At 37.8% G+C, this 13882-nt stretch overlaps 1 protein-coding gene and 1 long non-coding RNA gene across 2 annotated transcripts; both read left to right on the top strand.

Moving 5' to 3' along the window:
• LOC109715631 (probable tocopherol O-methyltransferase, chloroplastic) lies at nt 3371-8086 on the top strand. Its single transcript, XM_020240736.1, has 6 exons — nt 3371-3875; nt 5510-5679; nt 5766-5870; nt 7109-7312; nt 7650-7752; nt 7856-8086. The coding sequence occupies exons 1-6, from the start codon at nt 3539-3541 to the stop codon at nt 7957-7959; spliced, it is 1023 nt and encodes a 340-aa protein (XP_020096325.1). The 5' UTR covers nt 3371-3538; the 3' UTR covers nt 7960-8086.
• On the top strand, nt 11594-13882 carry LOC109715527. The gene is made up of 2 exons (XR_002217637.1): nt 11594-11821; nt 13677-13882. It is a non-coding gene; the product is annotated as an uncharacterized LOC109715527 (long non-coding RNA).

Raw genomic sequence — 13882 nt, 5'->3', positions numbered from 1 at the left:
CTCTCAACCTCTCCAAAAAGAAATATATCGAGAGGTAGACCACCTAAACTCGTCACTCGCTGAAGGGCTAACTCGAAGCAACGCCCTTCCCACGGTCCCTAGCCTCTCCCGGCGTGGAAGGCTTTGAAAGAAAACATAAAACAGAGGACGTGAAACTATAATTTATAGTTCCTAGTGGGCAATTACTGACTTCAGCTCAATGCACCACTAGGCCCCAAAAGAAAAGGGTAAGCCAAAAAGAACAATAGTAACGAATAAATTGCATTTATGAAAGCATAATTAAAATGCTGAATAAACTACACTGCAATTAAACATGATGTTTATATAATGCACCTTTACTTTGTCATAACCAACATGTCTCTACATGGCTATAAGTAATTGTCATGATTTGCTTTGTGGTATTATGAAGATCATGCTTTATTAAGATAGGCAATGTTTACATAAATGCAATAAGCAACATCTCCTAGCATGCTACATGTATATATGTATACTCAAATGTCCCAAAACTATGCTAGAAGCAAGTCCAAGTAATCCAATTACTACTCTCTATCTAGTAGTGATTATAACACACTCGACACTGTGCCGATTTTCATTTCCAATTAAGGACCTACCAAAGGTAGTCCAGCTTGTGCCGCCTAAGTGCCTGTGGTAGCCCAACACCCCTACTTTTGGAATGTGTCTATCCCACTCGACCCCGTAGGCTTCTCAATACCGCACGAGCGAACATAAGTCGCGTAGGCTAACTCCGGAGTGCCGGCTTGTAAGGAGCGACCCTCACAAGCATGTGCGAATGAGCACAAATGGCAAGCAAACATAGTCAACGTCTCAAGTATCCAATCATCATGTCTCTAACATGATATAGTCACTAGCATCCTGAAGATCTAGTTCTAAGTCACAATGTGAAGTTTCAACATTCACTACGCCTAGTGCCCCTTGATGACACTTAGACAATTTAATGTTCAACATAATCCAAATCCCTCAATGGCCCTAACCACTAGGTTCAACCATGTCCCGAGCTCAATGCCGCTTGATGACATTAGCTCTCTAAATCACATAATAACAAAGTTCGGTGCCTCCATAAGACAATATTGTTACCCTTCAAGTTTCAAGTAAACGTAAGTTTGAATGCATGTGTCAAGGCTCTTTTACACAATGGAAACATGAACCAAGTCTCATATAGAACGCTAATGCAACCCTATGTCTCTCAAGCAACTCTCTACTACATAGAGATCTAAAATTTTATTACATGTAACATAGGCATTTTAAGCATTCTAAAAATCATAATAAATACACTTAACATGAATTTGCATGATTTTCCAATTTACGATACATATATCACTATATATGAGAATTCTCATATTATAAACTAGGTCAAACCCACCAAACCGCCGCGTAGTGTCTCGTTTCGCCGAACGAAGTTGTCCACGAGTCTCAAAATACCCTAAAAGTATTGAGCGAAGAAATACACGGGTATTACGATCAACTATAAGATCAAACATTAATAATTATAGCAAAAGGGCTAAAACTCACATAATGAGTGGAAAATCTCTCTCAAGCTCCAAAAGAGAGCTAAATCCCTTCCAATCCAATCCAAAGGAGGGTTCTAATCCAAATAATTTAGCCCCAAAAGCCCTAAAATCAAAAATGCCCAAAATAAGCCCTAAATCTCCAATCTAGGATTTCATCTTGAATCCATCAATAAAACTCAAATCGAGAGGGAGAGAATAAGTAGATTACCTCTTAGAAGCTTCAATCCAACCTCTAAACTCTCTAAATGCCAAGATCTCTCCCCAACAATGCTCCAAATCCAAGCCCCAAGCTCCAACAATGGTGGAAATGCCTCCAACAAGCAAAAAGAGAAGTTTAATCTCTTTAAAACCCAACAAAAAAAGATCAAAACCAAAGAGAGGCAAGGTGGGGTTCCTCTTACCTTGTCTCCCTGAGTTCTCAGCTCAAAAAAAGCCTTAGGGGGCGTGGGTGCTGATATAAGAAGCCCACAATCGCGAAAAACCCCCTGCAGTTCAAACTGTACGAAATCAGTCCCCTTGTTCCGGTACACGGGCTCTTGTACCGGTACAAGCCCCACGAAAATCACAACCCGAGGCTCGGGTTGGCGGGTTCAGCGGCTCTGTACCGGTACAAGCCCCTGTACCGGTACAACTATCAACCCTTGTACCGGTACAACCATCAACCCTGTACCGGTACAAGGCCTGCTGAAAGCTACCCGAGGGCTAACCAAAAATCCGATTTTTCGGGTTTTGGTGCACAGCTTTAAATCTCGATTCTCGGGATGCTAGCCATAGGTCGGAACACTGTCAACGACCCACCAGAAAGTCTGAAATTGCTCAGCACACAACCAACCACTCGAACCTCGTAATTTGCAAAGGTCCAGTGCGTTACAATGCATGTAACTAAATCAATTATTTATAATTATAGTACTTACTATTTTATCCAACTAAGTAACATACATATAATTATAATTACTATATTTTTAACTATATAAATTTTTATATTTTTAGTTGCATGGAAAGAAAGCCACTTAGGGGTGTTTGGCCTAGCTTTTAAAAAGTGCTTGTGGATTGAAAAATTATTTTTGGCTCAAAAGAGCGCTTGGCAACCTCATTTTTCAAACCTAATTTTGCTTTTCAGAATTATAAAACTGATTTTGAAGGTCCAGAATCAGAAGCAGAAAAAAGCTGCTTCTTGAAATCCGATTCTGATTTTGGACTCAAAGTTCAAATTTTTATTTTTATTTTAAATTCAATGTTTAAACTTAAATATAATTTTAATTTTTAATTTTTAGATTCATTTTTGAATTTTTAAATTTTAACTTTTAAAATTTAAAATTTGAAAAATAGATTTCAAACTTTAAATTTTAAATTTTAATTTTATATTTCAAATCTCACATTTTAGATTTTAAAATTTTAAATTTTAAATTTAAGATAAAATTTAAAATTTGACATTTTAGATTTTAAAATTTAAAATTAAAAATTTAAAAATTTTAAATTTTAAATTTTAAATTACAAGTTTTAAACTTCAAATTATAAATTTCAAATTTTTAAAATTTAAATTTTAAATTTATAAAATTTAAATTTTAAATATTTTAAATTTTAAATTTTAAATATTAAAATATTCAAATTTTAAATTTTAAATTTCATAATTATTTCAGCGGCAAAGTTGTCAGCCGGAGGGGCTTGCTTCGAGTAACGGCAAGATAACAGGGGCGTTTCAGGAAATTCAGGTTGATGGTCCATTTGTTCTCCAGCTACAGCTTGTCGGTGCGTGGGGCAATCACCCCCACATCTGAACCCACCCACATGGGGGATAGAAGGGAAAGCGGGAAGTTCGAATAAATGCGGATCCACCCAAAGGAACGAAACTCATTGCCCATGGATAATGATGATAATAATAATAATAACAATAATAATAATAATATAATAACAAGAAGCATTCCATTGAAGTATTCCATTCGCTGACCCTTTAGACCGAACAGAAAAAAGAAGAAAGAAGAAAGAAGAAAGAAGAAAGAAGAATAGATATGGGTACTCTCCTCCCCACGTGCGAGCCATCGCTCCCGCAGCTCCGCCCCCGCGGTCGGTCCTCCTGGTGGACTGAGTGGAGGAGAGGGGTGCCGGCCCCAGCGCGCGCCGGAGCCCAGAGTCCTTCGGGCGTCGCGTCGGCGTCGGCGTCGGCGGAGGGGCTCCGGAAGGGGATCGCGGAGTTCTACGACGAGTCGTCGGGGCTGTGGGAGAGGGTGTGGGGGGACCACATGCACCACGGCTTCTACGACCCCCATGCGCCGGCCTCCCTCGCCGACCACCGCGCCGCCCAGATCCGCATGGTCGAGGAAGCCCTCTCATTCGCCGCCCTCTCCGGTTCTGCACTACCCCATCTCCTTCCCTGCTCCTCTCCATCGTCCCTTTTTTATCTCTAACCTTATCCATTTTTTAGAGATTTTAAGATCGCTATGACTAGCACCTATTTCTTATGGATCCAAGGTGGATCCACAACATATGAGTAGATTAGATAGATGCACACGCTTCAATTAAGGGCAGTGTAATCAACATGCTGCGCTTCTGTAATCGAGCCGTCAATGTAAAGGTTTGAATTTTGAATACGTTCTTCTATTCTAGTAGGTGGAGGGCAGCTGATGCAGAATTGGAATTTGATAGGATATTAAATCCTTTTTTTTTTTTTCTTATTTTCAGAATTATTTTTGTTAATACGTTTTTGTTATTTATTTTAGGTTTTTATGACTTATCTATCTATATGGAATAAATCCCTCATTATTCGGAATATGCTTTTAGACTTTTTAAATTTGGATTAAANATGCAGAATTGGAATTTGATAGGATATTAAATCCTTTTTTTTCTTATTTTCAGAATTATTTTTGTTAATACGTTTTTGTTATTTATTTTAGGTTTTTATGACTTATCTATCTATATGGAATAAATCCCTCATTATTCGGAATATGCTTTTAGACTTTTTAAATTTGGATTAAATTTATTCATCATTTCTTATTAGGAAATTTCTAAAATTTTGGGATTTGATTTACACTGGGATTGTATTTTCAAGGATTTATTTAGAGCTTAAGGCTTGTAATTAGAGTGAGAGAGAGAGGGAGAGAGAATTAAAATGGAATAAATTTGGTTTCTAGAGTTTCAACTGCAGTTGTGCTATCTTCTTCTTACCATGCATGCCGGTGAATATCTGTTCATCTTCAAATTTTTTATTCTCTTTTACTTCTTTTCCTCCTTTTCTTTTCTAGCCTTTCTTCGCTAATTTTATAATTTTTTTCTCTAATTTTCTGAATATTTACCTATTTGTTAGTTATTTTCTATTATTCCTTCATAATTTCTATTAAAAAGATTTAAGAAAATTCTACAAATAATTTTGAAAATATGAAATCATTCAAAAATTGTTGAAAATTCTAAAATTTTTTATTTAGGCTAAATTACAGAAAATTCCTTTATAAATATTCGGTTTTGCAATTTACCCCCGCTTTTAAAAACTTCTATTTTGCTCCCTTTAAATTTGTAGCTGTAGCGCTTAACCTAGACCGTTACAATTTCATCACTTTTCCCTACATGAATTGTGTTGTACGATTGAAGAATTACTACTTATGCTCATTTACCCTTAGAAATGATGAAAAAAGGAAAATTGATTAGTAAATAGCCAGGGATCTCTTTGGTAAAGCTACTTAAGTTGAGAGAAAATATAAGAGTCGTATGAATTCCCACTATTTTTATAGATATAATGGGTATCTAAGTAAGTTTTCCTATTGTACCATACAGCTTATAAATAAAATAGTGGCAAAATTATAAGAGTGTTGAGTTGAGTGCTTCAATTTTCAATTTTAAGATGGCAAAATAAAAGATCATAAAGACGGGGGGGTGTGGATTATCTATATTTTAGCCTTTTATTTAAATTTTGGGCGGTTTTCTTGATAAGTCCAGCATCAGTAGAACTCTTGTCGCTAAAGTTTCTTAGTTTGATGTTCTACTTGTAGATGATCCGCAAAAGAAGCCAAAGAGAATAGTCGATGTCGGGTGTGGTATTGGTGGAAGCTCAAGATACCTGGCAAAAAAGTATGGGGCCCAATGCAAAGGAATTACGTTGAGTCCTGTGCAAGCTCAAAGGGCAGAGGCTCTTGCTATTGCCGAGGGGCTAGCAGACAAGGTGTGTTCAACAATTTGACAGAACTGATAAAAGATTACAGTGTCCTGTATTGCTTGTACTTAACTGTGGATGTATGTAATGCGAAGGTCTCTTTTCAAGTCGCGGATGCTTTGGAGCAACCTTTTCCTGATGGACAATTTGATTTAGTCTGGTCCATGGAGAGTGGTGAGCACATGCCAGACAAGAGGAAGGTACTTTCACTTTGTAAGACAGCATGTACGCCTTCTTTTGTTTCACGACTTAATCAATTATCTCATTGTGCAGGTATCTTCTGTTTACTTTTGCTCTCCAAATTTTCCTTTCAAGTTACATCATTAAATGTTCTATATCTAACACAGCTGCTTTGCAAATTGCAATTTATGTTTGTGGAGACTGCTAGTTCTTCTAGAACCTATTTTGCACCTGTCTTGCCCTGTTTATGCCTCTTCTTGCTGCAACAGTAGTCTCTAATAAAGTGTTTGGTAAGAGTAAAATCTGGAGATTCTACTGTCTTGGGAAGTAGAAATGAGATTCGAACCTCAAAAGTAGAATCTTGGACTCAGTGTTTCTGATTCTACTTTAAAAACAAGATGCTAGGGGTTGCCACTAGGGGATCACTTCCTTAAACATCATGACACCCTTCAGTGAGGCCAAACAGGTTGTTTAGTACTAATACTTTGGCTAAATTACACCTTTGGTCCACAAACTCTGAGTGGTAGTTACGTCTTGGTCCTCATAGTTTAATTTGTTTCAATTTGTTGCTCGAACTTCCTCAATTATTGCAATCAAGTCCCGCTACCTAATTTAGCTGACAAAAATATTGATGTGTCGTTAATGTGAAAATAATGTAGTAGTTTGTGGCGACAAATCAACATATAACTAAAATGGGTTGTGGGACTTCTTTGCAATAATTTAAGGTGTTCGAGTATTGCATCATATATCAATTTGGAGGGGACGAATATTTATATCAGCCTTTCTTTATAAGTTGTAAAGAAAGAAAGATATGGTCCTAGGTCCCTGAATGTTCTATAAGATTTCTCAAAGTTCCTACCGAGATGTTGGTACTATCTGGTTACTCATTCCTATCTACTTTAGTAAGGCTTAGTTGGTTGCAATGTTGAAACACACTTGCTTTTATGTTATGAAGGGCCTGAAAAACCACAAAGAGCTTTGCAACCTTCCTCTAAGGATATAAAATGGTGGTGGAAACCTTCACCGGAGAACCAAGCACCGATTGTTTCTTTATTGGCAGCTCCTACCACTATTTTATAGTATTGACAGATGGAAACTCCATAACGCTCTCTCAAAAAAAAAAAAAAAGGTTTTCCAAGCCATGAATTATTACTTTTGGCGATACAAATCCCAAACTAGGCCCAAATTTGCTTTTGGAGTCTGACCCCTTGTGCATTTCTTTTTTTAAATCTTTTTTTAATTTCTTGAATATGTGTAGTTTGTTGGTGAACTAGCACGTGTAGCGGCACCAGGAGCAACTATTATCATTGTGACATGGTGCCACAGAGATCTCTTGCCATCTGAGTCGTCACTGCGGCCCGATGAGATCAATCTTTTGAACAAAATATGTACTGCGTATTATCTTCCGGCTTGGTGTTCTGCTGCTGATTATGTCAACATTGCTAAGTCTCTATCTCTTGAGGTAAATATTTACATGCATCCTTGCTAATACGTAAACTTTACATTCTAATAAACTTGAAAAGAGGTAAAGACTACTTGTATGCCTCATGATTAGGATACAAAATTGCACAGGTCATGTTGAGTGAACTTAAAAGACAAGTACTGATTAGGTAGCTTTAGAAGGAAAAGCTCATAAATCTCTGTCTAACAGTGGTAAGCATATATGTGCTTTCTCTGTGTTTGGCAATGCAGCTTTTCAAAAATACAGGCTCTTCAATTGGATAAGATTGGATAGATAGGCGTGTCAGATTGTGTGTGATTTCTGTATTTGGAATACTGAGATTCTCTGAATGTGACAGGATATCAGAACTGCTGACTGGTCGGAAAATGTGGCTCCATTTTGGCCTGCTGTCATACGATCTGCCTTGACCTGGCGAGGCTTTACATCGCTGCTACGAAGTGGTAAGCTCCTTAATTTTACCTCTACGGATGTCTACAAAAATCTAAGCAATTTGATCGGATTAATCTGTCCTTTGGGAGTCTAAATTTGCTTTTGACTATTTAGGATGGAAGACTATAAGGGGCGCGCTAGTGATGCCTCTGATGATGGAAGGCTACAACAAGAAGCTTATCAAGTTTGCCATCATTACATGCCGCAAGCCAGAATAAGCAGAGAATGTAGCAACCAGTGACTACAAATGTTCTTCTTGACTCAATTATAGCCTAAAATAAATTTTATTAGTATTGTCGCTAGCTTCTGAAATAAAATTTGGTGTCTTCCTTGTTTCCGGTTAAAGTCATCTCTAGCTAGATAGGCACATTTCTTAGGAGCAAGCGAAACCTTCCTCTACGCAATGCCGTACCTGAGGTAGGTGTCCTATATGTCCTGCCGCATGGTGTTCGTGGATATGGCCAAGAATTTTTTTTGGCTAATTTGCATAAGAATCCACTAGTTTTGTGATTTTGCAAATCTAGGCCGCCTTTTTCGATTTTGTAGATTCGGACCGAATTTTTCGCCATCTGACAAAATTCCCCTTCGTCTCCCTCCTACTCACCCGTATCCTATCAGTTATGGCTACTGTATTGTACTGTATGGCGGTTGTTAGGCATTAAATGCGCTCTGTGTCACACCCTGATTACACAGCGGAAGCTCACGAAAATATCAACAGACCAACCGAACGGATAGAGTTTCTTCTGTCCGAACGAAGCGGCAACACAATAGAATAGGGCAAGGTAGTCCAAAAGGTCAAAACAAAAATATTTCCGCATCACAAGAACCAAAATACAGTATGAAATAAACAAAGGACATGTATCAGAGCACTATCTACAAACTAAACTGCTATACATAAATCACTACATCAAATAAAACTCAACCCCAAAGGAGAAGTACAAAGAAGGACCTCTGGACTTTGCCAGTACTGGTATGTGGTATCGAATAGCTCTCTATTTGGTGGTCCTCTAATGTATAGGTATGCTGGTAGGAGATGCTATCTACTGCGTGATTCCCCTCACCTCGATCAGCCGACAGTAACATACCCCTGAAAAGTAAACCACAAGAGGGTGTGAGAATTACTGAACAGTAGTTCCCAATGGGTACGATCGACGATAACCACGATCTTCCCACTAGGTCTATTAGATGCCAGAATAATAAATGAACAGTAAGATACGTGGTAGTGAATAACTAAATTTAATTGGTTATGGTCAGAATAGGTAAACGATCAGAACAAGTACATGAATAACCAAAAGTAACGGTAATTAAATAATTGGCTATGATCTGAACAAGTAAATGTATCTACTGATCACTTTACTGCCAATGAATAACTGAATATAACCAAATGTTGTACATGTAGTCAATATAAACAAAGGTTGTCAATAGATATCCCTGTTGAATTGTCATACCCCTGTACATGTAATGAAAAGAAAGGAATGAAGCTGATTAGTGCATACATCAATGCTACTAATAATCAAATGTTGTAATAGTACCCAATCGCAACGACCGACTCGTATGCTCAGTCAAGCCTGCGCCCGCCTAGTGCCCGGATCGCACTCCCGCAGGTGCACTGTCGATACCTAGGCTCTGCCTCCAGCCCGAACATCACTTTTGCATGTGGGTTGTCTTCCCAAGGGCACAAATCTCTGATATAACTGGCCAACATCCGGAGCAGCACTCGAAGAAGAGCGACCCCTACCGAGTCTAGTAGCATGTAGCATTGTCAAACTCAATGTGGCTCTGTAGGCTATGATCTATGTCATGGTCAACAATATCACAATGCTCAATCCAATGTCTTCAGAATAGTCATGGAATAAACAGTAGGTCAAACGTCACAATAGCATGAGCATAAGCTCTCTCTATGACCAAATATCTGCACAACAACTGCCGCGCTATCACGGCTATTGAGACATAATACATGGCATGCACGGTACAAGTGAATAATAGATGATGTATCAAGATGACATTTCTTATCACATACTATATGGCATGCACGGCACAAATAAGTAATAGATGACTTACCAAGATACATGAAATGTCAAATGGCATCCCATGACCTAAATTAGAATGTCTAAATATTGCTAACAATTACTATATCATGGTGATTAGAGAAGTTTGGCTTGCATTAGTTTCCATCTGTGAATAAGAACTCAACTTCATGCTAATAGCATCTCTATCACTAAATAAAATAACGTATAGAATTTGGATTTTTTATGCTCCTAATGTTTTGGGGCATCCCGACAATTATATACCTGCTAATCCGATGCCCACCCCGCCTCATATTCTGCCGGAATGGTATTTCCTACCGATCCATGCCATTCTTCGCAGTATACCTGACAAATCGGGATGTGTAGCCGCAATAGCACCAGTTTTTATATCTCTCTTGACATATGTTATGCCCTGCTCAACACAATGCTCAAGCATAAATCATCGTGCACATATGCGCTTATGAGGAATCTAGACTTCTACTCAAGTCCATGCTACCAAAACCCATAGATGCTCATATACATATGCATGTACAAGCAAATAGACATAGAAGGAAATCCGTCATTTTCGATAACTTGGAACCCACCTCAACTAGTTACGTCGGCTCCGGCAAGAAAAACGCTATTCATGTACTATTTCTCGGCTCACGACTGCCCGGAAACATTAGACAAAGTACAATTTTCAAAATGACGTCATAAAATCGAATTTTCGAATAGATCCTAGTTCACATCAATTGAACACTAATTACCTTAAATATCAACTAACCGGACGTGCATCGCAGTCTAAGTCACACTCCTTGACACCCTGTGAGGACCAATTTTATTATTAGGGGTATCAATTGCGCCAATTTCACTTCCGTTTCATTATTTCATTTTCTTCCCCTTTTTTCTTTCTCTTTCATTATCTCTCTTTCTTTCTCTAATTCTTTCATTCTTCTTCTCTTTTCTCCTTTCCTCTTTTTCTTTCTTCCTCTCTTTCCTTCTTTCTTTTTATTTTATTTTATTTTCTTTGTTGCCCTTGCAGCTGCTGTTAATGCTACTGCTGCTTGTGTAGTCAGCAGCAAGTAGCTCGCAGCAGCAGCAGCAGCTTGATTCTGCGGCCTTGTAGTCAGCAGCAGCAGCAGCAGCAAGCTGCTGCTGCTCTGCGGTAAGTAGCAGCATAGAGAGAGAGAGTGAAAGTAGGGCAAAAGAGCATACCCTCTTAACTTCTATTAATGAAATTATATAATACAAGAGATAAGCCTAATACTAACGATGCCTACTATAGTAACAATACAATTAGGATTACTGTAATATACCGGATTTTTAATTTAAAAATAGATGTAAATAAAAATAGTGTAAAATACTATTTTTATAGGATTTAGAGAAGTAAAATATAAGTCGGAAGCGACTCGTGTTGAAAGGAACGCAAACAGAAGATTTAGAATTTTCTGTGAGAAACGGGGCTGATATTTTAGCAGAAAATACACAGTGTCAGAAAATTATGAAAACTGGAGAATATGTCAGAATTACTTTTATGAGGCTAGATTTAAAGTTTCATATTATTCTGACACCCGGAAGGTGAAAAATAAAATCCGATTGCTATCTGCTAGAGATTACAGTTCGGTAGAGCTTTCGGTGACCAAACATGGTCCAAACTGAAAAGTTAAGATATATTTCTTCTCAATAGGTGAAATCGAGCCTGATTGTCAAATTTCAGTGAAAACGGAGGCTCCGGCGATAGGTTTCAGATTTTGAATTGGGAACCGTATTAAAGAAAGAAATTTCAGCAATAGTGAGGGGGTTATGTGCAATTGTGTTTAGCCTTTTATTCATCCCAGCCATGGTGCGTATGCAGGGATCTTCTCTATCCTTATCCCCTTCATCCTATACGTATGAGAGAGAGAGGGAAAGGAAGAGAAAAGGAAAAAAAGATAAGGATTGAGAGCTTGGGAAGGAAAATTAAAAGGGAATTGAGTAGAGAAATTAATGAATTTATAGAGCATGAAGCTCCAGCACGTGGGAGCTTGGGTGGCTGTGATAAAAAAAAAAGAACCTGGTGGAGCATCGAATCAAGGTAAGAATTAGTGTGTTTCTTAATTAGAGTGATGCTAATTGCTCCATAAGAGTTGAATAATGGATCATTGGCTTTTAGAGCTTGTAGTATCATGAGCAAACCTCTAATAAACTATATGTTAAAGAGAGTGCATATGAATTGTTGGTTAGAGATGGAATTGGATGCAGATTTTTTTATCATTCCTGGTTGGAATGATTTTCCCTGCTATATGGAAGTGTTAAATGGAAGGTTTCTAAGTGGTTAAAGCTTATGTTAGTATGTAAAAGACTTGAAGCTATATTAAAAACAGCATGTATGTATATAGATATATATGTACATAGTTTGTTAGGGATAAGACCTGGGGTAAATTGACCTTAAATTTTGAATTAGAGTGATGCTATTCCCTGTGTAAAGAAGTGAAACTTTAGAGAGGATTAGACTTCTAGAGATTATAGTACTATAGATGAACCTATAGTATATTATAAGTTGTATGGTATGTATGTATGTATGTACATATAGATGAATTTGTGCATCAGGTTAAGAATGAAGATTGGATCAAATTAGTTTTAGATTTTGAATTTAAAGGATGTGGATCCCTGTTCAAAGAGGTTAAAGCTATGAGTAAATTAACTTCTAGATGGATGCGGCCATAGATGAATCTATAGTAAACTATAAGTTATATAGTTGATATGTGAGCTATTGTTTAGAGTAAAGTGGAACTTGTGGCAGGGATTGTAATTGATGTTTACTACCTAAAGGGGGTTAATTATGAGTTGTTCTAGTTTTCGAAATCCTAAACTGCCATAAGAAACTTAATAGAAAGACTATGTATATGTATATGTTGATATTATATACATATATGCAAGTTGCAGTCGAAATGCAAAGTTTGTGAGAATGCGAATATGACTTAAGTTAATCCCTTTTATTCCTCTATGAATGAAGGTTTGACGCGCTCGAAAGCTTAAATTGGTATTTTGACGGACCTACGACGCGCTTATTAAGAAACGCTTCGTCCTAGCCTCTTTTGCATCGAGTCGCGAGGACTAGTTGTTTATACGTTTCGAGACGTGGGTTTTAGCATTCGGCATCCCTCCAGGTGGGTGGTGCTATCCGAAATTTTTGAATCCCTCTTTATGTCTATGTCATCTTGTTGAGCATATCCATATGTGAATAGTAGGATATTCATGCATTATAGGGAATTGTCACTATGCAGTTAGCAACTGAACCATTGAATTTCTGTCAATGTAAAGAACATGTGAACAATAGAATATGCATATAGAGCCCTATGAATGTGTGAATTTATTGTGGACCATGACAATAGTGAATTTTGGTGACATTATGACTAGAGAATTGGTTAGCATCGAGATTGGAATTGTAAATCTAGCATAAAGAGCTAGTTAAATTGTGGCATTGTCAATGTATCCTCTAAGCGAGGATTGGATCACACTCACATAGTCTATTTTTGGCTTGGCGGTGGTCGCTCCACCCAAGCAGTGCACTCCGGAGTTGTCACACGATGGGCTAACGTACTTGCCTATGGACTAACGTACTTGTCCAACAGACGGTCTCGTCGGGTTGTAGCGGAATTCTCCTCGATACTAGGAAGTTGGTAGTGAGTTGTAGTTAACCAAACGGTTAACCAAGATGATTGGGTAATGTTTATTAATAGCATGCATGCATGCATAATTATTATTTGTTATATATTGTTCGTTTCAGCTTTGTACAGACATTGTAGTAGTTACATGTTTTAGTTGGTTACTATCTGTTTTCTTTTCTTGCCTACATATGCTTGAATAGACCTAGTGGGTGAGTCGGCGCGGTCGGCGGCCGAACCCACTGGAAATTTTTAGTAGTTTTCACACCACTAACCATACAGGTCCTAGCGCAAGCGGTGTGGCCGAGGATCGTGGCAAAGGCCCAGCATCTTAGCTAGTGGACTCTCGAGTATAGATATATATCCATTTTGGTTTCATGATGTACCTATTTGATAGAAAGAAAACATGTAAATGATGTATAAATGAGCATGCAAATGATGTAAATAACTGAAGTTATAGTTATCTGCTTGATTGGTTTTAGTTTAAA

Source organism: Ananas comosus, linkage group 9, assembly GCF_001540865.1.
Source record: "Ananas comosus cultivar F153 linkage group 9, ASM154086v1, whole genome shotgun sequence".
Classification (NCBI taxonomy): domain Eukaryota; kingdom Viridiplantae; phylum Streptophyta; class Magnoliopsida; order Poales; family Bromeliaceae; genus Ananas; species Ananas comosus.
This window is presented reverse-complemented; position numbering and strand designations above follow the sequence as displayed.